The following is a 25,246-nucleotide window of genomic DNA, read 5'->3' on the forward strand; positions in this document are numbered from 1 at the left end:
CCTGTCAGATCAGTGGCAGCATTAGATTCTCATAGGAGTGCAAACCCTATTGTGAGCTGTGCGTGCAAGGGACCTGGGTTGCACACTCCTTATGAGAATCTAATGCCTGATGATCTGAGATGGAACAGTTTCATCCCAAAACCATTCCCCCCGACCCCTTGTCCATGGAAAAATGGTCCTCCACGAAACCAGTCCCTGGTGCCAAAAAGGTTAGGGACTGCTAGGCTAAATTCCTAGAATTTTTGCTTTGGTCAAAGGGCATATGTGTCTTACATCTTTTTTTTTTGAGACAGAGTCACCAGGCTGAAGTGCAGTGGCGCAATCTCAGCTCACTGCAACCTCCACCTCCTGGGTTCAAGCGATTCTCCTGCCCCAGCCTCCCAAGTAGCTGGGAGTACAGGCACATGCCACCATGCCCAGCTAATTTTTGTATTTTCAATAGAGACAGGGTTTCACCATGTTGGCCAGGATGGTCTCCATCTCCTGACCTCATGATCCGCCCGCCTCGGCCTCCCAAAGTGCTGGGATTACAGGCGTGAGCTGCCGTGCCCAGCTGTGTTTTACATCTTTATAACTATTGTTCAGTTATTTCAGTACTCATGGAAAGATTGAACAACCAAAACGTTGCCTCTGTTGGAAGACCTCTGAGGAATTTATCACAGGAATAATCAAGTGCTTTGCTTTTAAGTCTTTGTTCTTTATTTGTACCTACTGCAAGTTTGTTATTACTTTCCTTCAATATGTATTAAACACCTCTACCATGCACCAGGTAAGCTTTGAGGCCAAAACCATAAACACAACAAATGTGGTTGCTGCCCCCACAGTATTTACAGTCTAGGAGATGGAGCAGTTGGGGGCAGGAGGACACATGAACGAAATAATTATACACTGAGTCATTACAAACTGTGTTAAGTGCCATGAAGGAGAAGCACAGGGTGACTGAAAGTGTTCAATAGGCTCCTGACTTCGTGTGGAGGTCTCAGAAGACTTTCCTGGGGAAATGATGTTTATTCTGATCAATAAGACAGACTTAGCGAGGCCGAGGAAATGGCAGGTTTGAAGTCCTAGAGGAAGGAAGGAGCACGGATTCTGGCCAGCAGCATGGATTACAGGATCTGGAAAGGGTCTTCAAGGTCATTTTGTTTCAGTCTCCTCATTTGACATGTCAGGAAACTAAAGTTTAGGGAGCTAAATGACTTGACCAGGGTTATACAGATAGTAATGAAGTCAGGCTGCAGAATCGAGTGTGCTCATCCTGGGAGCTGTGGGTCTGAACTAGACAGCTACGGGATAGTTGCCTGGGTTTGTGTAGGAGGACTTAAGTTCAGGTTCTTGTGACAAGCTGCCTGACATGTTTCATTTCTCTTTACTAGTAAGATACAGTTTGGATGAATGGCCATTCCAATCTAGTGGGTTGGTTTGTTCTTCAGCATACTTGTCTTTCTTACAAGTTTAAATAATAATAACAATGGTGGTTAATTCTTTAGCACTTGCTCTATGTCAAATACAGTTCTAAGCAACTTACATGTATTAAATAATGTCATTTTGACAGCAGTTCTGTAAGGTCGGTGTTATTATTATTACCCCATTTTACAGATGAGGAAATTGAAGCTCGTAAAGGCACTTGCCAACCATCACAGAGCTAGTGAGTGGCAAAGCGGGGGGACTGAGTCCAAACAGTCTGGTTTCAGGGCCCATGTGCTTTGTCTCCCAGGCACTCTCGGTGTCAGCAGCAGGCTGATGGACTCAGGTTTGAGCCCAGAGCTGCCTTGTGCCATGGAAGGTCCACATCAGTGGCTCTCAACCCTGGCTGCACATCAGAATCAGCTGGGGAGCTTGTAAAAAGTGCTAATGTCCAGGGCTCACCCCCGTTCAGTTAAATTGCAATCTCTAGGGGTGGATCCCAGTCACTGAGGGTTTTTAAAAGCTTCCGTGGTCAGCCTAATGCAGCTAAGGGTTGAGATGTGCTGGGATCTAGCCTTGCCATTGCTTTGCCCTTTGGGAGCAACCAGCAGCCCATACTTGCCTTTGTGTTCTGGACACCCACTTAGTAGGACACTTGTAGGGGCACTTATTCATACCACAGCACAGGCTCCTGTCTCGGCATAAAGAACTCATTCAGTGTACATGCTTTGGCAGCCACATCCACCAGTGATGTGTGGTAACAAGTCTGTAAAGGGCTAAGAGAGTATTTTCAGTCCTGAGCGTCAGAAGACAGTGGAGCTTAGTGGAGTGGAGCTTGGCTCTGAGTCAAACAGACCCAGATTCAAGTTGATGCTTTGTGTCATGGTCTGTGATTTTAGAGACTGGTGTTTATCCTCTCACCAACTCCATTTTGTCATCCATATAATCAAGCTAATACGATAATACTACCTCTTTCATGAGGCTTTTGTGAGGATTAAATGAGATAGTATATAGAAAGCAATCAGTGGGCCAGGCGCAGTGGCTCATGCCTGTGATCCCAGCACTTTGGGAGGCCGAGGTAGGCAGATCGCCTGTGGTCAGGAGTCCAAGACCAGCCTGGCCAACATGGTGAAACCCCGTCTCTACTAAAGAATAGAAAAATTAGCCAGGCTTGGTGGCAGTCATCTGTAATCCCAGCTACTCAGGAGGCTGAGGCAGGAGAAGCGCTTGAACCTGGGAGGTGGAGGGTGCAGTGAGCCAAGATTGCGCCAGTGCACTTCAGCCCGGAAGACAGTGAGACTGTGTCTCCAACAACAAAAAAGAAAAAAAAAAAAAAAGAAAAGAAAAAAGAAAGAGAAAGAAAAGAAAAAAAAGAAAGCACCCAGTGCTAGGCCATGTCTTTATTTCATGACTATCCACGTAGCTTATGTGAGTAAACAGCTGTATTTGGGAAAAGCTACTAGTGACACTGATATTGACAGGAATTTGACTTGACATTTAATGAGTGCCTGGTATGTACATTGAAGAGTGAAAGATCCTGAAGAGCTAGGATGACTAGGAAGGCCCTGTGCCTGCTGACTAGCTTGCTGGCTGGGAGGGAGCGTAAAGACTTGCACCCAGATAACTCATATAAGGTAGAGTGTGCCACAGCAGAGGTCTAAACGAGAAGCTAAGGGAGGCCAGGTGCGGTGGCTCATGCTTGTAATCCCAGCGCTTTGGGAGGCTGAGGCAGGTGGATCACTTGAGGTTAGGAGTTCGAGACCAGCCTGGCCAACATGGTGAAATCCCGTCTCTACTAAAAATACAAAACAGTTGGACATGGTGGCGGGCACCTATAGTCCCAGCTACTTGGGAGGCTGAGGCAGGAGAATCACTTGAACCCGGGAATGGGGAGGTTGTAGTGAGACGAGATCGCTCCATTGCACTCCAGCCTGAGTGATAAGAGTGAGACTCGATCTCAAAAAAAAAAAAAAAAAAAAAAAAAGCTAAGGGAGCACAAGATATGGGGAGAGAAAGCCCCAGTTCAAACAGAAGCTGGAAAACAATTATAAAATAACCAAGGAAATATGAATACTAACTGAACTCAATATATGATGATATTAAGGAATTATAAATTTTTAGGTGTGATAACGGTATTATACATATATTTTTAAGGAGCAATTATAGTTTAGATAAACATAATTCTAATTAATAATATGTAAGTCAGATGAAATGATGTCTCATGGGGGTAGAGATGAAAGAAGATTGGCCACGTATAGCTAATTGTTGAAGGTGGGTGATGGAACTTTGTGCTCATTTTACTGGCCTCTCTACTTTTATATATGGTTGAGATTTTTCACGATAAAAAGTTTTAAAAAGAGGGCCGGGCACAGTGGCTCATGCCTATAATGCCAGCACTTTGGGAGGCTGAGGCGGGCGGATCACTTGAGGCCAGGATTTCGAGACCAGCCTAGCCAAGATGGTGAAACTCTGTCTCTACTAAAAATACAAAAATTAGCTGGGCGTGGTGGCACACACCTGTAATCCCAGCTACTTGGGAGGCTGGGGCAGGAGAATCACTTGAACCTGGGAGGCAGAGGTTGCAGTGAGCCAAGATCGTGCCACTGCACTCCAGCCTCAGTGACAGAGCGAGATTCCATCAAAAAAAAAAAAAAAAAAAGTTTTAAAAAGAGGTAAAGTTGCGGCCAGGTGCAGTGACTCACGCCTGTAATCCCAGCACTTTGGGAGGCTGAGGCAGGTGAATCACGAGGTCAGGAGTTCAAAACCAGCCTGGCCAAGATGGTGACTCCCCATCTCTACTAAAAATACAAAAAAATTAGCCGGGTGTCTGTAATCCCAGCTACCCGGGAGGCTGAGGCAGAGAATTGCTTAAACCCGAGAGGCAGAGGTTGCCGTGAGCCGAGATCGCGCCACTGCACTCCAGCCTGGGCGACAGAACGAGACTCCGTCTCAAAAAATAAAAATAAACATAAAAGAGAGAGAGAGGTAAAGTTGAAGAAGAGGAAGGAAACAAGCAGTACACAATTGTGGAATCTGGAAAATTTTCAGGATGAGGTGGCATCTGACTTGGGCATGGGTGACTAGGGAGAGTTGATGTCGCAGTTTAAATCTGAAGGGAGTCTGCTGGCAGAATCTCCTCTTCCTTGAGGGGCTTCAGTCTTTCTTCTTTTAAGGCCCTCACTGATTGGATGAGGCCCACTCACATTATGGACAGGAATTTGTTTTACTCAAATTCTACTGATTTAAATGTCAAACTCATCTTAAACATGCCTTTACAGCAACATCTGGACTAGTGTTTTTCCCAAATAGCTGGGTACTGTGGCCTAACCAAGTTGACATATGAAATTAATCATCACAGGGTGGCAGTGGGAAATAATACTAGGAAAACCGGTAGGGGCCAAATTGTAAAGGGTTTTAAATTCTATTAAAATTGTCTTTAGTAAACTTCTTTGGAAAATATCTCTTCTCAAAATGTTTTCTTTAGAAAATTGGGAATTGTTGAAGGCTTCCAAGCAAAGCAATGGTAGCATCTGATGAGTTTGGAAGGATACTTGGCTGCAGTGTGAAGGATGAGTTGGAGAGGGCAGAGACTGAAGATCAAACGATGGGTAAGGAAACTGACCCTTGCTCAAGAGAGATGATGTGAGGTACTGGGAGTAGAGCTGAAAAGTATCCAAAGCATAGAATATAATGCAGGTAGCGGCAAGAGATCAGACTGAGCAGTAGGCAGAGGCCAGGTCATGGAGCACCTGGTAAGCCAGATTAAAGAGCCTGGAGTTTATCCTGACGATAATGGGGGACCCACTGAAGAGTTGAAATCAAGGGAGTAACCTGATTAAATCACTCTGACTGCTAGATGGGGAATAAGGGCAGGTAGACCAGCTAGTAACAGTTGTAGTAGTGTGGGCAAAAGATGATGGTGGCTTGGACTAGGGTGAGAGTGGAAAGAAAGAAAAGTAAACAAATTTGGGACATGTTTGGAGCCACTGGAACTTGGTTAGTGATGGATTAGATCAGAGAAAGGTGAGAGACAGAGAAAACTTAAAGGTGACTCAGGTTTTGGGCCTAAGCAAGTAGGTTGATGACAGTGCCATTTGCTGACATGAGGAAAACTAGAGGACAGTCAGGATTGGAGTGGAGCAAAATCAAGAGTTCTGATTAGGACATACAAAGTTTCAGATGTTCAGTAGACTTCTGAGTGACAATGTCAAGTAGCTAGTTGATTACATGATCCTGTGGCTCAGAGGAGAGATACAGATAGAAATGTGGAAATCATCAAGCAGAGGAGAACAGAAAGAAGGCCAGCGCAGTTGAAGGGTTTTGTGACCCTTCATCTTGGGTCACAAAAGAGTGACCCAAGATAAAGTTGAAAAGGTGGGAGGGTCAGGCATGGTGGTGCATGCCTGTGGTCCCAGCTACTAGGAAGGCTGAGGAAGGAGGATCACTTGAGCCCAAGAGTTCTGGACTGTAGAGCACTAAGCTAATCAGATGCCCACATTAAGTTCAGCATCACTATGGTGACCTCTCGGGAGCGGGGGACCACCAGGTTGCCAAAGGAGGGGTGAACCGGCCCAGGTTGGAAACAGCAGATCGAAACTCCTGTGCTGATCAATAGTGGGATTGTACCTGTGAATAGCCTGTGTTGCCCACTCCAGCTTGGGCAACATAGTGACACCACATCTCTGTTAAAAAAAAAAAAAAAATTTTGAGACAGAGTCCACTGCAACATCCAGGCTGGAGTGGAATGGCACAATCTCGGCTCACTGCAACCTCTGCTTCCTGGGTTCAAGCCATTCTCGTGCCTCAGCCTCCCGAGTAGCTGGGACTACAGGCATGCGCCACCACGCCCGGCTAATTTTTGTATTTTTAGTAGAAATGGGGTTTCACCATATTGGCCAGGCTGGTCTCAAACTCCCAACCTCAAGTCATCTGCCCACCTCGGCCTCCCAAAATGCTGGGATTACAGGCGTGAGCCACTGCACCCAACTTAAAAAATATTTTTTAAAAAAAAAGAAAAAAAAAAAGGTGGGCAGAGCAGATCATATAGGACCTTGTAGCCTACAAGCATGCTGGAACCACTTCCTACTGGCTCAGGAGAACTGACTGTTAAATTTCAGGAAATTTGGGAGCTGGTTGACTTCACATTTGGCAGCCTGAAATCAGCCATAGTGGGAGTACTGACGCTGTTGAAATTGGTAAATGCTACAATTCAGCCCTTTTTTTATTTCCCCCCAGAGAACCAGTTGTTAAACTTTACCACCATATTAGTACTATGGCTTGTAGGCTCCAGTAAGAAATTTAGATTTTATTCTAAATGTGATGTAAAGTCATTAAAATGTTTTAAGCAGGTGAGTAAAAGGATCTGATTTTTTTTTTTTTTTTTTTGAGATGGAGTCTCGCTCTGTCACCCAGGCTGGAGTGCAGTGGTGCCATCTCGGCTCACTGCAAGCTCCGCCTCCTGGGTTCACGCCATTCTCCTGCCTCAGCCTCCCGAGTAGCTGGGACAACAGCTGCCTGCCACCATGCCTGGCTAATTTTTTGTGTTTTTAGTAGAGATGGGGTTTCACTGTGTTAGCCAGGATGGTCTCGATCTCCTGACCTCGTGATCCGCCCGCCTCGGCCTCCCAAAGTGCTGGGATTACAGGTGTGAGCCACCACACCCAGCCAAGGATCTGATTTTTAAAAATCACTGTACATGGCCAGGTGCAGTGGCTCACGCCTGTAATCCCAGCACTTTGGGAGGCCGAGGCAGGCGGATCACATGAAGTCAGGAATTCAGGACCAGCTGAGCAACATGGTGAAACCCCGTCTGTACTAAAATACAAAAAAATTAGCCGGGCGTGGTGATGCACACCTGTAATCCCAGCTACTCAGGAGGTTGAGGCAGGAGAATCGCTTGAACCCGGGAGACGGAGGTTGCAATGAGCCGAGATTGCGCCACTGCACTCCAGCCTGGGTGACAGAGAGAGACTTCATCTCAAAAAACACACACAAAAAAATACATCACTGTACAAGAATGGACTCTCAGCGGGAGAAGGCAAGATCCCTAAGGAAACTGCTGCAACAATCCACATGCGCAGTGGTGCCTTGGCAGTGCAGGTAGAGTTCAGTCAAGAAATTTGGAAGATTGTTAAGGTCCTAAGACTGGATATAGATGGACCTTGATTTATCACAAGTTGATTATAATTGACCTGTTATGTAATTCGTGTTACTTAGTGTCTTTTTGTTTTAGTTGTGGGGAGCACCAGATTACAGAATTATTACCTTGACTCATGACCCGGGGCTCTTTACAGTTCTTACCAGAAACTGGCAGATGATAAATCAGTCATCTTATTTGGTAGCAAAATAAGGAGGTTACTTTCCTGCATGAACATAATTTCCTCTTTTCAATATTTCAGTCTTACATTAGCAGGAGGAACTTGAAGTCTTGTGATTGGGCAGATTCTTTGTAAGGGAAAAGAAGGCTTACTATCCCTTTGGTAACAGTTCTTTACTGATAGGGTAAGAAGGAAAGGAGGTTGAGACCGAACAATGCTAAAGGAAACACTTTAAAGTAAGACATCCACCGAAGACTCCTAGTCATTTTGCCTACTGTAAAACAGAACCATCTACAATGTCTTGTGAAGAGAGAAATGAAATGAATTTTGATATTTGTTTTCTGCAAAGATTCTACATTACATTGTATAAGTCTTGACCCACCGTTTTTATAACTCATGCATAAAATTATGTGAAAATGCTTTAAAAATTCCAGCCCACTCTTATACTGAGTATTTTATGTACTCATTCAGCAAACTATTCATTGAGCACCGGTCATGTGTCAGCTGCTGGTTAAGGCACTAGAGATACGCAAATTAAAAAGACCCAGTCCTCACAGAGTTCACAGAACACTAGGAAAAAGACATGTAAATTGGACATGATTACAGTACAATTGTGAACGAGGTCTCTTTGAAACAGTTGTCTGTATTTATTTACCATCTCCAGTCTTTCTTTTCCCATTCTCTTTTTTTTTTTGACACGGAGTCTCACTCTGTCGCCCAGGCTGGAGTGCAGTGGCACAGTCTTGGCTCACTGCAACCTCCACCTCCCAGGTTCAAGCAATTCTCATGCCTCAGCCTCCCGAGTGGCTGGGATTACAGGCATCTGCCACCATGCCCGGCTAATTTTTGTATTTTTAGCAAAGACAGGGTTTCGCCATGTTGGCCAGGCTGGTTTCGAACTCCTGACCTCAGGTGATCCACTTGCCTTGGCTTCCCAAAGTGCTAGAATTACAGGTGTGAGCCACCACACCCAGCCCCCATTCTCTAATCTCTCTCTCTCTCTCTTTTTTTTTTTTTTTTTTTTTTGAGACAGAGTATTACTCTGTTGCCCAGGCTGGAGTGCAGTGGCACAATCTCAGCTTACTGCAACCTCTGCCTCCTGGGTTCAAGCAATTCTCCTGCCTCAGCCTCCCAAGTAGCTGGGATTACAACCAGGCTGGGAGATTCAGCTTATCCATTTCATGTTCTATTTCTCACAATCATCTGTGTTTGCTTGTCACTGCACCTTAAAGAGAAGGCATAACTCAAAAGTTTCACCCTTCAACTTGATGGAGAATTATTTTTTATTTTATTTTATTTATTTATTTTTTTTGAGACAGGGTTTTGCTCTGTTGCCCAGGCTGGAGTGCCATGGTGGAATCTCGGCTCACTGCAGCCTCAACCTCCTGGGCTCAGTCGATCCTCCTGCCTCAGGATCTACTCCTTCCTGAGTAGCTGGGACTACAGGTACATGCCATCATGCCTGGCTAATTTTTTTTTCTTTTGTAGAGACGAGGTTTCGTCATGTTGCCCAGGCTGGTCTTGAACTCCTGGGATCAAGCGATCTGCCAGCCTCAGCCTCCCAAAGTGCTGGAATTACAGGCATGAGCCACTGCGCCCAGCCATTCTATATTTTTAAAGCATAGGTTATTGATTCTTTGAGCTGGATTAATGAGGAAAGATACAACAATCATTAATATAAAATAAAGAATTGTGAAACCTCCTTAATTTGCATGCCACTAACCTAAAATTCTAATAACCCAGGGCTTAGTAAGCAAATTAGTCATATAAACAGCATAATTATAGGGATATTTAAACTGTTTACAAAAAGAAGCTGCTTTTAAGGCCTGCTGAAGTACCTATTTATTACTATTAATGGCTAATATTATTGACACTTATAATGTTGCTGGCACTCTTCATTGTCTTATTTAATTTCCACAGCAACTCTAAGAGCTAGGTATTATCACTCCCATTTTTGAAATAAGGAAATTGAAGCTCAGAGAAGTTAAGGAACTCACTGGGTGCAGTGGCTCACGCCTGTAATCCCAGCACTTTGGGAGGCCAAGGTGGATGGATCACTTGAGGTCAGGAGTTTGAGACCAGCCTGGCCAACATGGCAAAACCCTGTCTCTACTAAAAATACAAAAATTAGCCAGGTGTGGGGGCATGTGCCTGTAATCCCAGCTACTCAGGAGGCTGAGGCACAAGAATCGCTTGAACCCAGGAGGTAGAGGTTGCAATGAACCAAGATCATGCCACTGGGTGACAGAGAAAGACCCTGTCTCCAAAAAAAAGGAACTTGCTTAAGATCAAAAATAGCTAATGAGTAGAAGAGACAAGGGTTCCAATCCAGGTCTGTGTGATGCTGAAGCCCACAGGCAGAACATTCGCACTCTACCTAGGCTTCCACAGATCACTCAACCATGCATGAAAGTAAGGCCTGAAAAGTGTCTCTACTAGGTTGCCCTTCATTAATCTAGTTCCAGTCATATATAATAAAATGGAGTGTCTTTCCAAAATTTCATAATTTAGATTTCACTCATTTAGGCCGACTCCCCCACTATACATACCCACTAGTTGGAATTAGTGGCCTTTTACTATATGCTGTATTGAATGTCCTTATAGTTGGGGGTCATGAGAGAAGCTAAAGTCTAACTTGAACAAGATGACGACTGGCATTGCCAGGGTTGTGCAGCAACGGTAGTGGGATGGGGTGTCCTGCAAGGGCATGAGTTAGGTGGCTGTCAGGGGCAGCATAAGTTGTAGTGTAAAGCCTTGGAGCCTAGAGGCCAAGGTCACAGAGTCACCAGGAGGCAGGATCCTGGAGTGCAGGCTGCAGTGGCCCAGTAGGCAGAGCATCTGGCCTCTAGGTCTGCCTCTGCTATGCACCAGCTGGGGGCTTTGGTTAAGTCGCTCTGCTTCTCCAGGTCGTAGGTTTCTGTTTGTGAAAAGATTAATTGGAAGGGAAGATCTTAGGGTCCATTTCAGATTGGGGTCTCTGGTTTAGGGATCTGCGTTATCAGAGTCTAAAGTAATCAAGTCCTTGGAGATCTAGTAATCAGAAGGAGAGCAAGAAAGGGCCAGCTTTCATTGTCAGGGGCAACAAAGAGGTGGCTCATGCCCATAATCCCAGCACTTTGGGAGGCCAAGGCAGGAGGATCACCTGAGGTCAAGAGTTTGAGGCCAGCCTGGCCAACATGGTGAAACCCCACCTCTACTAAAAGTACAAAAATTAGCTGGGTGTGGTGGCATGCACCTGCAATCTCAGCTACTCGGGAGGCTGAGGCAGGAGAATTGCTTGAATCTGGGAGGCAGAGGTTGCAGTGAGCCGAGATCACACCACTGCTCTCTAGCCTGAGTGACAGAGTGGGACTCCAGCTCAAAAAAAAAAAAAAAAAAGTCCAGAAAGCCTGGTTTGAATCAGTAAAATCGAGTTTTCACACTGCTTCTCTGATGGTAATTCATTCTTCTACAGATTTTTAAGGAGGGTGGAAGAGAGAAAAGCTAAGTAAAATGTGGTCCTAGCCATCACAGGTCTCATAGTATCCTGAGGGAAAGAGACAGGAAACAACTAGCTGGAATATAAAACAGAATAAAATGTGTTCATTACCTGCTGTATGACCTTGGTCAAATCACTTAACCTGTCCCTAAGCCTCAGTTTCCTCAACTGTAACAGACACATAAGCAGTCAATAAATGTCAGCAGCTATGCATCAGTAGTGGCAATAGTAATATGGGCTACATGTGTAATATTTTGTACTATGCCATTACATCTTAGTAAAATAGAACCATCTACAATGTCTTGTGAAGAGAGAAATGAAATGAATTTTGATATTTGTTTTCTGCAAAGATTCTACATTACATTGTTTAAGTCTTGACCCACCGTCTTTATAACTCATGCATAAAATTATGTGAAAATGCTTTAAAAATTCCAGCCCACTCTTATACTGAGCATTTTATGTACTCATTCAGCAAACCATTCATTGAGCACCAGTCATGTGTCAGCTGCTGGTTAAGGCACTAGAGATACGGAAATTAAGAAGACCCCTCACAGAGTTCACAGAACACTAGGAAAAACAGACATGTAAATTGGACATGATTACAGTATAATTGTGAAAGAGGCCTCTTTGAAAGAGTTGTCTATATTCACCATCTCCAATCTTTCTCTTCCCATTCTCCCATTCTCTTTTTTTTTTTTTTTTTTTGAGACAGAGTCTCACTCTGTTGCCCAGGCTGGAGTGCAGTGGCGCGATCTCAGCTCACTGCAACCTCCACCTCCTGGGTTCAAGCGATTCTCATGACTCAGCCTCCTGAGTAGCTGGGATTACAGGCGCCCACTACCATGCCTGGCTAATTTTTGTATTTTTAGCAGAGACGGGGTTTTGCCATGTTGGCCAGGCTGGTCTCGAACTCCTGACCTCAGGCAATCCACTTGCCTTGGCTTCCCAAAGTGCTAGAATTACAGGCATGAGCCACCATGCCCAGCCCCATTCTCTCTTGAGTCCATTCCAGTCAGACTTTTGCTCCACCACCCAATAAACTTCTCTTTTATTTTTTGAGACAGGGACTCACTCTATCGCCCAGGCTGGAGTACAGTGGCATAATCATGGTTCACTGCAGCCTCAACCTCATGGGCCCAAGCAACCCTCCCACCTCAGCCCCCCCCCGCCAAGTAACTGGGACTACAGGTGTGCACCACCACACCCAGCTAATTTTTATATTTTTTGCAGAGATAGGGGTCCCACTATGTTGCCCAGGCTGGTCTTGAACTCCTGGGCTCAAGCAATCCTCCCCCCATGGCCTCCCAAAGTGCTGGGATTGCACATGTGAGCCACTGCACCCAGCCAAAACTTCTCTTTTTATGATAACCAGTGACCTCCATGTGTTTAGATCCAAGGGTCACTTCTCAGTCTTCATCTTACTGGGCCCTCAGCAGCTCACCACTCCTCCTTGACATACCACCTTCACTTGGCTTACTGGACACCACACTTTCCTTTTCCTTCTTCACCGACTGCTCCTTCTCAGTCTTCTTTGCTGGGTCTAATGTGGAAGTATCCCCAGGCTCAAGCCCTAAGTGATCTCATCTGGTCTCCTGGCTTTAAATACCATCCGTGTACTGGTGACGCCCTAATTATGTTTCCAGCCCTGACCTCTCCCCTGAACTCCAGACTTATGTAGCCAACTCTCCATCTCCATTTGAATGGCTAACAAGCATTGCACAGTTAACTCCTGATGTTTTCACTCACCCTTAAAAAACAAAAACAAAAAGCCAACCTGCTTCTCCCATAGCGTCCTCCATCTCAGTTCATGGCACTTCTGTCTATCCCGTTGCTTAGGCCAGAAACTTTAGAGCCATCCTTGACTTTCCTCTCACACCCTCATCCAGTTCATCAGCCAATCCTGTTGACTCTACCTTCAGAATATATCGAGTCTGACCACTGCTCACCACTCCACCACTAGCATCCCAGTCCAAGCTACCGTCATCTCTTGCCTAAATTACTCTAGTAGTCTCCTAACCAGTCTCCATCCTACTTTTCCCTCCATCCTTGAGTCTTTTTCAACATAGCAGCCAAAGTGATCATGTGAAAATATAAATTAGGTCATGCCATTCTTCTATTCATAACCCCCCCAGTGACCAGTCTTCTCAGTAAAAGCCAAAATGCTTACTGTGGGCCCTACCAGCCTTATACAACCTAGCCACCATTTACTTTTCTGAAGTCATATCCCATTACTCTCTATTTTGTTCATTCCATTACCACCACACTGGCCTCCTCACTGCCTCTGTAACACCCCAGACATGCTCCTGTCCCAGGGCCTTTGAAGATATCTGTACAACTTGCTTCCTCACTTCCTTCAGATCTCCAAAAAGCCATCTTCTTGGTGAGGTCTTCTCTGATTACCCTAATAAAAACTTCAGCATCCTCCAGACACTCCTTATGTTCCCTCTGCTTTTATTTTATCCAGAGCACTCACCTCCTCTTAGTATTTGGCGTAATTTGCTTATTTATTGTCTGTCTTGTCTTCCCCTGCAATTAGAATTTCAGCTTTATAGGAACAGGGACTTTTGTCTGTTTGGTTCACTAATGTATCCTGAGTGTCTGGCATATAGTAAGTATCAATAAATATGCAAATAGATGAATAGTCTTTAGAGGGGATAATGGGAGCTAATGGGAGTATAAAAAAGAGCTAAGGAGTGCAGTCAGTATGATTGGGGTGAGTGATGCTTTTCATGCTGGAAAAGTTGTCATGAAGGGCCTTACATGTCATTCTAAGGAGCTTAGATTTTATCCTACAGGTGGTAAAAAGTCAGTAAAGGAGTCAGTGGTCTGAATTGGAATCTTAGAAATGCGTTCTGGCTGTAGTATAAAGAATGAGGCTGGGCACGGTGGCTCACACTTGTAATCTCAGCACTTTGGGCGGCCGAGGCAGGTGGATCACCTGAGGTCAGGAGTTCAAGACCAGCCTGCCCAACACAGGGAAACCCCATCTCTACTAAAAATACAAAAATTAGGCAGGTGTGATGGCATGCACCTGTAATCCCAGCTACTCAGGAGGCTGAGGCAGGAGAATCGCTTGAACCCAGGAGGCAGAGGTTGCAGTGAGCCGAGATCGTGTGACTGCACTCCAGCCTGAGCAACAGGGCGAGACTCTGTCTCAAAAAAAAGAAGAAGAAGAATGAATTGGAGGCTGGGTGTGGTGGCTTATACTTGTAATCCTAGCACTATGGGAGGCCAAGGTGGGAGGATCACATGAGCCCAGAAATTCGAGACCAGCCTGGGCAACATAGGGAAACCCTGTCTCTACAAAAAATACAAAAATTAGCAGGGCATGGTGGCGCATGCCAGTAGTCCCAGCTACCAGGGAGGCTAAGGTGGGAGGATCAACTGAGCCTAGGAGTTTGAGGCTGCAGTGAGCCGTGATTGCACCATTGGACTCCAGCCTGGGTAACAGAGTGAGACTCTGTCTCAAAAAAAGAAAGAAAAAGGAAAAGAAAAGAATTGAAAAGGACAAGAGTGGGTCCAAGAGGCCAGTAACAGACTGCTACAGTAATGCACACATGAGATGGTGGTAGCCTGAATTATGGGAGTGCCAGTGGGGATGGAAAGGAGGAGCTGCATTTGAGAAATGCTCTATTTAGAAGACAAAATTGATAGGACTTGATGATTGCTTGGATAGGGCAGTAAGGGTGGGTGAAATGAAGGAATCCCAGGTTTCTGGCTTGGGGTAGCTTGTTAAAGAGTTGGGCCATTCATCATTGAGATAAGAAATACAGAAGAAAGAATAAATCTGACACTGTCAAGAAGAAAGGCAACAATAGGTTCTAGGTGTGTCGAGTTTTGAGTACTTGTGTACTATCCAGGTAGAGCTGCCCAGTAGGCAGTTGGGTGCTTGGTTTTGGAGGTCAGTGGGAGGTCAGAGCCAAAGATAAAGATTTGGGAGCCATCTGCCTGTAGGAGGTGTTTAAAGCAAAAGCTATGGTAGAATTTCCTAGAAAAGGTATATAAATTGAGGAGGACCAAAAGAGTTCCTGGTTATCAGTGCCAAATATTGCCCCCTAAGAAATCCAGTAATAATATAGCCAAAAAGAGCCACTGGATCTGGAAACCAGGAGGTCGACAATGGAATACATTTCATGTATTCAAATGTTTATTAAATATCTACTATGTGTTAAGAATATTAAGGATACAGAAGTCAATAAAACAGACCAAAAAATCCCTCCTTACCTGTAGCTGAAATTCTAGTTGCAGAGAAGGAGCAGATAAAGGAAATAAATAAGTAAATTATTCCAAATATTAAAAGGTAGTGAATGCTCTGAAGGTTAGATAAGCTGCCTAGGGTCACAGGGCCAAGTAAGTGAAGAAACTAGGACTAGAAACGAACCTGCTCAACTCTAGAGTTGTGCTCTTCTTACTGTTGTACCACACCTCCTCTCCCACATCGATAATCTTGGTTCCATTGCCACAGAATGCCATATAGCCCCAACGAAACGTTTCAGAAACAAACCAAAGTATGTGCATAGCTTAATCTAAACTCAACACCATTTCTGAAAGCCAGCTATGAGGGGACATCCCCTTCATAGTGGACAGGTAGTACCAGTTTTATATGTAGATGGTATATTGAAAAGTCATTTCATCTGATTGTAAAATTATTTTTCTAAGAGGATGGCTGGGTGCAGTGGCTCACGCCTGTAATCCTAGCACTTTGGGAGGCCGAGGCAGGTGGATCACTTGAGGCCAGGAGTTTCAGACCAGCCTGGCCAACATCGTGAAACCCCATCTCTACCAAAATTATAAAAATTAGCCAGGTGTGGTGGTGTGCACCTGTAGTCCTAGATACTCGGGAGGCTGTGACAGGAGAATTGCTTGAACCCAGGAGGTGGAGGCTGCAGTGAGCCGAGATCATGCCACTGCACACCAGCTTGGGCAAGAGTGAGATTCTGTTGCAAAAAAAATAATAATATTAAAGGATAAAACATTCCTTTCAGAGATGGAGCATTTTGGTAATAATAGGGTTCAGTCAGGATGGCTCTGAAGGTGGTGATGATGTCCACGGGGTGGCCAAAATGGTATAAAGGTGAGGATCACTGAAACCGAAGGCCAGAAACTGGTCATGGGCTGGGTCGTCTTTATAGATGCCAAAGTTACCTAAGATGACGGCAAGGCTAGGAGAGGGTGAGCCACCAGGTATCACAGTCTTCAATGAATGTGGAAGAGTGGCCAGATTAGTAGATAATAGCAGGCCAAGGAGTATGGTTCAGTGACATCAGCCCCAGCTAAGTGCTTCTGTCGTGAGAGTGAAGGAGGAAGGGTTTGGGAAAAGCAACAGAGCGTGAGAAGAATGCCACCATCGCAATGCTCCCCACCCTGTCACATCTGTGAGGTGGAGAAATGAACAGCCTCCGCTTGGGAGCTTCACAGGGGAAGGACCAGTAAAGACAAGGAAACAGGAGAATACTTTAAAAAGGCTAAGGGCATAGGATTATGTTTATCATGTCCAGAAGGCATAGGTTGGGAGGGAATGTAAGTATGAAATTGAATCTGTCCCAAATGTCGGCTTCCTTCCAAGCAAAATAAATGACAAATATATGGACAGGGTATCATGATTGTATTGCATGTTAATATCCGTTCTAAGCCCACAGAACAAGAAGAACCCCACAGCAGCCATTCTTTGCCATCATCTTGGCCAGGAACCCAGCATCCAGAGTGTAGACTTGAGACCCTGGCTCCTTCCACTAGGACATTTATTTCCTAGTGTTTCAATCACCTCATCCCAGCTTCTGTTTCCTGCCAGGCTCAGAGCCCCTACCTCCCACACAGTGGAGGAGTAGATGTCCATTTCTCAGGAGCAGTGGACTGCTTCCGGCAGACAGTGAAGGCCCAGGGGGTCCTGGGGCTCTGGAATGGATTGACAGCCAATTTACTGAAGGTGAGAAGAGCCACCAGTCTCCGCTGCTCCCCTGCCTCTTCCAATTCTACCCTCTTCCTTTGTCACCCCCAACCCCCACTACAGTTTGCTTGGAAAACCCCCTCTAGCACTAACGGGTAGCACAAGGCCCATGAATGCATACTGTCTGTCAGCCCCGTAGAGAGGGGAACCTGTGCAGTGGTGGAGTATCTTATACCCCATTCCAGAGGAGCTGATCATTTAGTGCAGAGATACTTAATGTGGAGGTTCATGGGCCCCTAAGGGGAACCTAACCCCTCATCCTAAAATTCTATGCAAAAATGTATGTGTATATGCATATGTGCATCATATTCCCAAAGAAATCCATGACAAAAAAAAAAAAAAACGTTAAGCACTCTGGACTAACCTTGCACTAGCTGGCATGTAAATGATTCCAGTCAAGGCCAGCATATAGTGACAGGCAGTATCAGATAGTCTGCGTGCATATGACCCAGATCTAGCGCCTCCCAGGCAGGTCATGCCCTTCAATCACTGTCATTCCTCTCCCAACCCACATTGAGCCAGCTTTCCTTTTGCCATCTTCCCTGATTCCAAAAAGAGTTACCATTTGTATTGCCACTGCTATTATCTCACTTTACAAGATAACTTACCCTGATCCAAGTTGACTGCAGACACACTGATGTTTTCTTTTTAAGAACTTAACTTGATTTTCATTTTCGGTTTTAACAGATAGTTCCATATTTTGGAATTATGTTTAGCACCTTTGAGTTCTGCAAGAGAATCTGTCTTTATCAAAATGGTTACATTCTGTCTCCACTGAGCTATAAATTGACCCCAGGAGTCGATCAGAGTTTGCAGCCCCAGGAATTACGAGAATTAAAGAAGTTCTTCAAAACGAGAAAACTGAAGCCTAAAAAACCAACTCTATAAAATGGAATGGAACTAGAAGTGCACTGACTGACAGCGTGTTGCAATCACAGATAAATGTAGCCTCATAACTGTGCACCTGAGGCGGGATGAGAAGCTACTGCTATCTGCTGCTCTGGGAAATGAGATGGTTTGGCCATGCACCACCTCAGATCTCCAAACTGATGTCCCTGTGAACACCTGCACCATGAGAAGGTTTCCCAACAAGAGTGTGTCATGATGGCATTCCACGAGATTTTATAACCAGAGTCTAGCAGTGATAAAATGTACAATTTACACTCTGAATAGAAACATGACACCAAAGAAAGGGCATTGCCATGACATCTCAAAGCAACAGGTAATTGAAGTGGCTGAGTGGATACCACATTGTGAGGTCAGCCACTGGGTCACTTGTAGTCAATGCAAAGCTTGCACAAACCAACGTCAGCCTAGTTTTGCTCAGTTTGACCTGAGACTTCTCAATACAATCTGTTGTTTTGTTTTGTTTTTAGAGACAGGGTCTTGCTCTGTCACCCAGACTGGAGTACAATGACACAATCATAGCTCACTGCAGCCTTGAACTCCTGGGCTCAAGACATCCTCCTGCTTCAGCCTCCCGAGAGTTGGGACCATAGGACCACACCTAGCTAATTTTTGGGGGGGCGGGTCTTGCTATGTTGCCCAGGCTGGTCTTGAACTCCTGGGCTCATGCAATCCTCCTGCCTTGGCCTCCCAAAGCGCTAGGATTACAGGTGTGAGCCGCTGCACCCTGCCCCAGTACAATCTTTCTTGAACTCAAATTTTTGCAGACATCTGAGTGCACACACCACAGTGTAAATTATGCCTTATCAGAATCTAAATGAAAATAGTGAACATTTAAAAGCTATCACCATTGTAGTAGAATCATCCTTCTTTTGTGAAATTTGAAGCATCCCAGGCTTAAAATCTTACGTTTCAGTAAGACAGTTTATACCATGACTGCTTAATTATCCCCCCAAAGACCTTCTGATTGAAGTCATGTACAGTTCAGTGGCCTAAATTCTCTGCCTTTTTAACTTGCTTTGCAAGTCTACCCTGAAAATAAGTTATTTAGTCAAGTTATTCTCAAAGATGTCCCAGTTGCCTAGAAAGGATCAAATGGAACATTTGACACACATACCCAAAAAAATGTAACTGACTATAAACACTTTAACCTAATCATCTGTATCAAGCTTTCTAAAAATCAAATTTCAGGATTGTTCCACTTTAGAGATTCTATGTAAAGTTTAACTACACTTTTCAAATAGCACCTATCTATGCATTTAAAAATGCATTAATATCTAACATAAAATTATTAATTTATACACACACATACACTCATACACAGAGATTTTCAGTATGTTGCAAGTATTTTTTCCGATTAAATTTATTTTCCAAAGAAAAAACGATGTGTTGGTCATCTATTGCTAGTCTGAGTTATAAAACTATGGTTAAATACATACTGGCCAAATCTGTAAGCTCTCAGAGCCTTATCCTATTTAAGTATACCAAAATAATTCACTTTTCCAACTGCTGCGGCATTCTGTTTTATGGAAAATGGCAGTTAACACACACACACATGGAAATCTCATCTGTAGCTCAATCTGTTAGAGTTTGGAGGGTGGCAGATTCTTTACCCAGAGTGAATAGTTCATGTTTATTACTCTTTATTTTCCTTGAAACAGACAACTTTTCAAACAGTTCTGAAAGCTGCAAAAATATTTTTTACTTTTTTTTAACTAACTAAAATCCTAACTTCACATTATTTCATGATAATATCTTGTGTATTCTTCCACAAGTAATTTTTTTTTTAATTGTCACCCAGGCTGGAATCCAATGGCGTGATCTCAGCTCACTGCAACCTCCTCCCGGGTTCGAGCAGTTCTCCAGCTTCAGCCTCCCGAATAGCTGGGATTACAGGCGCCCGCCACCATGCCTGGCTAATTTTTGTATTTCTAGTAGAGACGGGGTTTCACCATGTTGGCCAGGCTGGTCTCGAACTCCTGACCTTAGGTGATCTGCCCACCTCTGCCTCCCAAAGTGCTGGGATTACAGGTGTGAGCCACCACACCCCGTCCTTCCACAAGTATTATTAAATAGATAGCTAAGCTCTTGCAGTTGTCATGCACAGAAATGTTTTCTGAGCTGCAGTTTTGATTTTTTCATTATTATTTTTTCAAATAATATGCCTGATTTTTCTAATTTCAGAAGAACTCTAAAACTCTTGTTCTATTTCTAAAATAAACTTCCAGCTAATTTCATTTTCTTCGGAGTATGAAGAGAGAGTTCTGCCTTTCTGCTTTATGGCTGACAGTGAGCACCACACTGGACTAAGTACTTGAGAAGGATTATAAAGATGTGTGATGCAATATTGACTCAGGAGGAATTGATGGTCTTGAGGAACAAATCATACCTACATATATGAAATGACTATGATTACAAAGCAAATACAAGCAAAGGCATGATAATGTAGTATCAACTGTTTATAAGATTGCCAAGGTGCTCTATACAAACTTAGTGAATAAAAAACTAAAGGGATCATCACATGGGAGACAGACTAGTGATCAACAGGGATTTGGGGAGGTTGTGAGTCTTTTTTTTTTTTTTTTTTTTTTTTTTGAAACAGAGTCTCGTTCTGTCGCCCAGCCTGGAGTGCAGAGATGCAATCTTGGCTTACTGCAACCTCCACCTCCTGGTTCAAGTGATTCTCGTGCCTCAGCCTCCTGAGTGGCTGGGACTACAGGTGCCTGCCACCATGCCCAGCTAATGTTTGTATTTTATTGGTAGAGATGGGGTTTCACCATGTTGGCCAGGCTGGTCTTGAACTCGTGACCTCAGGTGATCCACCTGCCTCAGCCTCCCAAAGTGCTGGGATTACAGGCATGACCCACCGCACCCAGCCATGAGTCTTGAACTAAGTTTTGAAGGAAGTTAAGGGATATGTATTGGTCACGAATAGGAAGGCATTGCAGGTTAAAGGCAGGGCATATGCAGCATCACAGAGATGGAAGCAAGCAAAAGTGGGTCAGAGCAAGAAGAGTGGCTTTGTGCATTTATTCAATAACTGCTAGGCACTACAGACACAGTGGCACAAAAGGCAGATGAGGTCCTTGCCCTCAAGGAGCTTACACTCTAGTGAGAGTGGCAGTCAATAAACAAGTAAACTAATAAATAATTTAGGTAATCATGGACTGTAATGTTATGAAGGTGCTTATATACAGGGTGCTTTATTAGAGAATTTTGTGGAGGTAAGGGGAATATTTTATTTTTGGTTTTTGTTTTGTTTTGTTTGAGACAAGGTCTCACTCTGTCGCCTAGGCTGGAGTGCAGTGGCGCGACTTCAGCTCACTGCAACCTCTGTCTCCCCAGCTGAAGTCACGGGAATATTCTAAATCAGGGAGCCAGAGAAGGCCACTCTGACAGGTGACATTTGAGATGAGACCTGAAGGATGAGAATGAGCCAACTATGCAAAGAACTAGGGAGGGCTGGTCAAAGTGCAGTGGTGTTTACAAGTAATTGACCACAATCAGCTACAGATTTCTTTGTTCCTTCCCACTCCCACTGCTTCACTTGACTTGCCCTAAAAAAAAAAAAAAAAAGAAAAAAAAAGGGCTAGGCGTGGTGGCTCACGCCTGTAATCCCAGCACTTCAGGAGGCCAAGGCAGGCGGATCACTTGGTCAGAAATTTGACACCAGCCTGGCCAACATGTTGAAACCCCATCTCTACTAAAAACACAAAAATTAGCTGGGCGTGGTAGCACACACCTGTAATCCCAGCTACTCAGGAGGCTGAGGCAGGAGAATCCCTTGAACCCGGGAGGCGGAGGTTGCAGTGAGCTGAGATTGCAGCACTCTGGCCTGGGTGACAGAGCGAGACTCCATCAAAAAAAAGAAAGAAAGGACAGAAAGGAAAGAGAGAGAAAGAAAGGAAAGAAAGAAAGGAAAAAGGAAAGAAAAAGAAAGAAAGAAGGAAAAGAAAGAAGGAAAGAAAGAAAAAGAAAGAAAGAAAGAGAAAGAAGAAAGGAAGGAGAGAAAGAAAGGAAGGAGAGAAAGAACGAGGGAGAAGAGCATTCCTGGCAGAGGGAAGAACAAGTGCAGAAGTGTGGCAGTGGGAAAGCCTTGGTGAACAGAAAGGAGGCAAGGGTAGCCAGAGTGTGGTGAGAGAGTGGGATGAGATGAGATTGGAGAGAGACAGCCAGATCGTATGTGGCCACATGGGCCAGAACAAGAAGTTAAATTTTATTCTAAATGCTGTGGGGAGGCATTGAAGGTTTTTAAGCAGAAAAGCGATATAATCTGACTTTGATTTTTAAAGGATTACTCAGTTGCTGTGTGGAGAATGGATTGGAGGGAAGCAAGGCTGTGAGTGAGAAGACCAGTTAAGAAGCGATTTCGGAAGTCCAAGCAAGAAAGGATGGCTTGGACTAGAATGGTGGCAATAAAGATGGAGAGGAATGAATGAGTTCAAGATGTATTTTGGAGGTGGACTCAGCATGATTTGCTGAGGGATTGAATATAGGGAGTTAAAGAAAGGAGTCAAGGGTGGCACCTAGATTTTTGGTTTTTGTTTTTCTGAGACAGGATATCACTCTGCTCCCCCAGGCTGGAGTGCAGTGGCGCAGTGGCGCAATCTCGGCTCACTGCAACTTCCGCCACCCAGGTTCAAGCAATCCTCCCACCTCAGCCTCCCAAGTAGCTGGGATTATAGGCATGCACCACCACGCCCAGCTAATTTTTGTATTTTTTGTAGACATGGGATTTCACCATGTTGCCCAGGCTGGTCTCGAACTCCTGAGCTCAAGTGATCAAGGCCTGCCTTGGCCTCCCAAAGTGCTGGGATTACAGATGTGAGCCACCGAGCCTGGCTGGTTTTTGCCTCTTGACTTGAGAACAAGTAAATGATCTTGCCATTTGCTGATGTGAGGAAGACTGAGGAGGGACAGAGTTTTGGTGGGGAGGAATTAAAAGTTCTGTTTTGGACATGTTAAATTCAAAATGCCCATGAGACATGCAAGTAGAGAAGTCAAGTAGACAGTGGGCTGGAGCACATGCTGTCTGTGTAATTGTCCAAACCAGTCATGGTAAGCAGAATGATGGCCCCCACCAAAGATGTCCACACCTTAACCCCCAGAACTTGTGAGTATGTTACCTTTCATGACAAAAGAGACTTTGCAGATGTGATTACTGTTACAGACATTGAGATGGAGGGATTCTCCTGGATTCGTTGGGTGGGCCCCTAATCACAATCCTTAAAATCACAAGTGGGGCCAGGCACGGTGGCTCATGGCTGTAATCCCAGCATTTTGGGCGGCCAAGGCGGGCAGATCATTTGAGGTCAGGGGTTTGAGACCAGCCTGGCCAACATGGTGAAACCCCACCTCTACTAAAAATACAAAAATTAGCCGGGTGTGGTGGCACACACCTGTAATTCCAGCTACTCAGGAGGCTGAGGCAGGAGCATTGCTTGAACCTGGGAGGTGGAGGTTGCAGTGAGCCAAGATCATACCACTGCAATCCAGCCTGGGTGACAGAGTGAGACTTTGTCTCAAAAAAAAAAAATCACAAGTGGAAGAGGAAGACAGAAGAATGGGTCAGGGAGATGCAAGGATGGAAGAAGAGGCAGGAGAAATGAGGCCTGAGAAGAACTGGACTTGCCACTGCTGGCTTTGAAGACAAAGGTTTCTGGGTGCCAAGAAATGGGTATGGCCTCTAGAAGCTGAGCATGACCCTCAGCTGACAGCCAGCAAGGAAACAAAGGACTTCAGCCCTACAGTCACAATGAACTGAACTCAGCCAAGAACCTGAATAAGCAAGCTAACGGATTTGCCTCTGGAGCCTCCAGAGAGGCACGCAGGCCTGCCGACACTTCGATTTTGGCCCAGTGAGACCCACGTCAGACTTGTGACTACAGAACTACAAGCTAATAAATTTGTGTTGTTTAAGTCAATGCATTTGTGGTAATTTGTTATAGCAGCCATAGGAAACTAGTATATCAGAACATTATTGATAATTATTTCAGGATAATAGGGACAAGTCTAGAGTGTGGGGAAGAGTGATGACTGGAGATAGGAATTTGGGTGTCATCAGGAGATAGGAATTTGGGTGTCATCAGCAGATAGATGGCAAGGGACTGAGTAAGAGCAGCAAAGGAGTAGATGGGAAGAAACTTCTGGGGGAGTGGGAAGCAACAAAAACTGACACTCAGGATGGTGGCTAAAGAAAGGCCTCAAGGGACTTGAGGCCGGGCATGGTGACTCATGCCTATAATCCCTGCATTTTGGGAGGCCGAGGTGGGTGAATCTCTTGCGGTCAGGAGTTCGAGACCAGCCTGGCCAACATGGTGAAACCCCATCTCTACAAAAATACAAAAATTACCTGGGTGTGGTGGCGGGCGTATGTAATCCCAGATACTTGGGAGGGTGAGGCAGGAGAATTGCTTCAGCCCGGGAGGCAGAGGTTGCCGTGAGTTGAGATCACACCACTGCACTCCAGCCTGGGCAACAGAGCAAGACTCTGTCTCAAAAAAAAACAAAAAAAAAAGATGAGACTTGAACCAGGCATGCTGACTTGAAGCCCTAGTACATTCTATTGTGATGCAGGTGCCTCTAATCTAATCACAAAGACAATGAGGAGGAAAAAAACAAGTATAACAACAGTAGAAGGCTGGAGAAGGGATAGACACGGGGAAAGTCGGGGAAAGTCGTGTACTAGCAGAAAGCAAAAATAAATTCTTCAGTCATTCGTATCTCTCCCTTTTGTTGTCATTGCTAGCCAAAAATAAAAGTAATATCCAAACTAACTGATATGATATTCAGGTCCATTTGACAGCTGTTACTTAGGAACTGTCTAAAATATTCCAATGGGGCCAGGCACAGTGGCTCATGCCTGTAATCTCAGCACTTTGGGAGGCCAAGGTGGGAGGACTGCTTGAGCCCAAAGAGTTCAAGACAAGCTTGGGCAACATAGGGAGACCCTGTCTCTATAAAAAAATTTAAAAATTAGCCAGAGGTGGTGGCAGGCGCCTGTGGTCCCAGCTAATCGAGAGGCTGAGGTGGGAGGGTCACTTGAGCCCAGGAGGTCAAGGTTGCAGTGACAGTGAGCCATGATCACGCCACTGCACTCCAGCCTGGGCGACAGAGTGAAACCCTGTCTCAAAAATAAATATAAATAAATAAATAAAATATTACAACAGGATGATGGAAACGAGGGGGGTGTGT

General features: G+C 44.8%; 1 protein-coding gene across 1 annotated transcript in view; it reads left to right on the forward strand.

Moving 5' to 3' along the window:
* SLC25A43 (solute carrier family 25 member 43) overlaps positions 1 to 19,427 on the forward strand; it is a 48,724-nt gene extending 29,297 nt beyond the window's left edge. Inside the window, exons 4-5 of the mRNA XM_030807468.1 lie at positions 16,991 to 17,125; positions 17,834 to 19,427. Coding sequence (XP_030663328.1) covers positions 16,991 to 17,125; positions 17,834 to 18,034 — 336 coding nt within the window. The 3' untranslated portion in view covers positions 18,035 to 19,427. The remainder of the gene's footprint in view (positions 1 to 16,990; positions 17,126 to 17,833) is intronic.
* The last annotated feature ends 5,819 nt before the right edge of the window (positions 19,428 to 25,246 follow it).

This window comes from Nomascus leucogenys, chromosome X, assembly GCF_006542625.1.
Source record: "Nomascus leucogenys isolate Asia chromosome X, Asia_NLE_v1, whole genome shotgun sequence".
Classification (NCBI taxonomy): Eukaryota; Metazoa; Chordata; class Mammalia; order Primates; family Hylobatidae; genus Nomascus; species Nomascus leucogenys.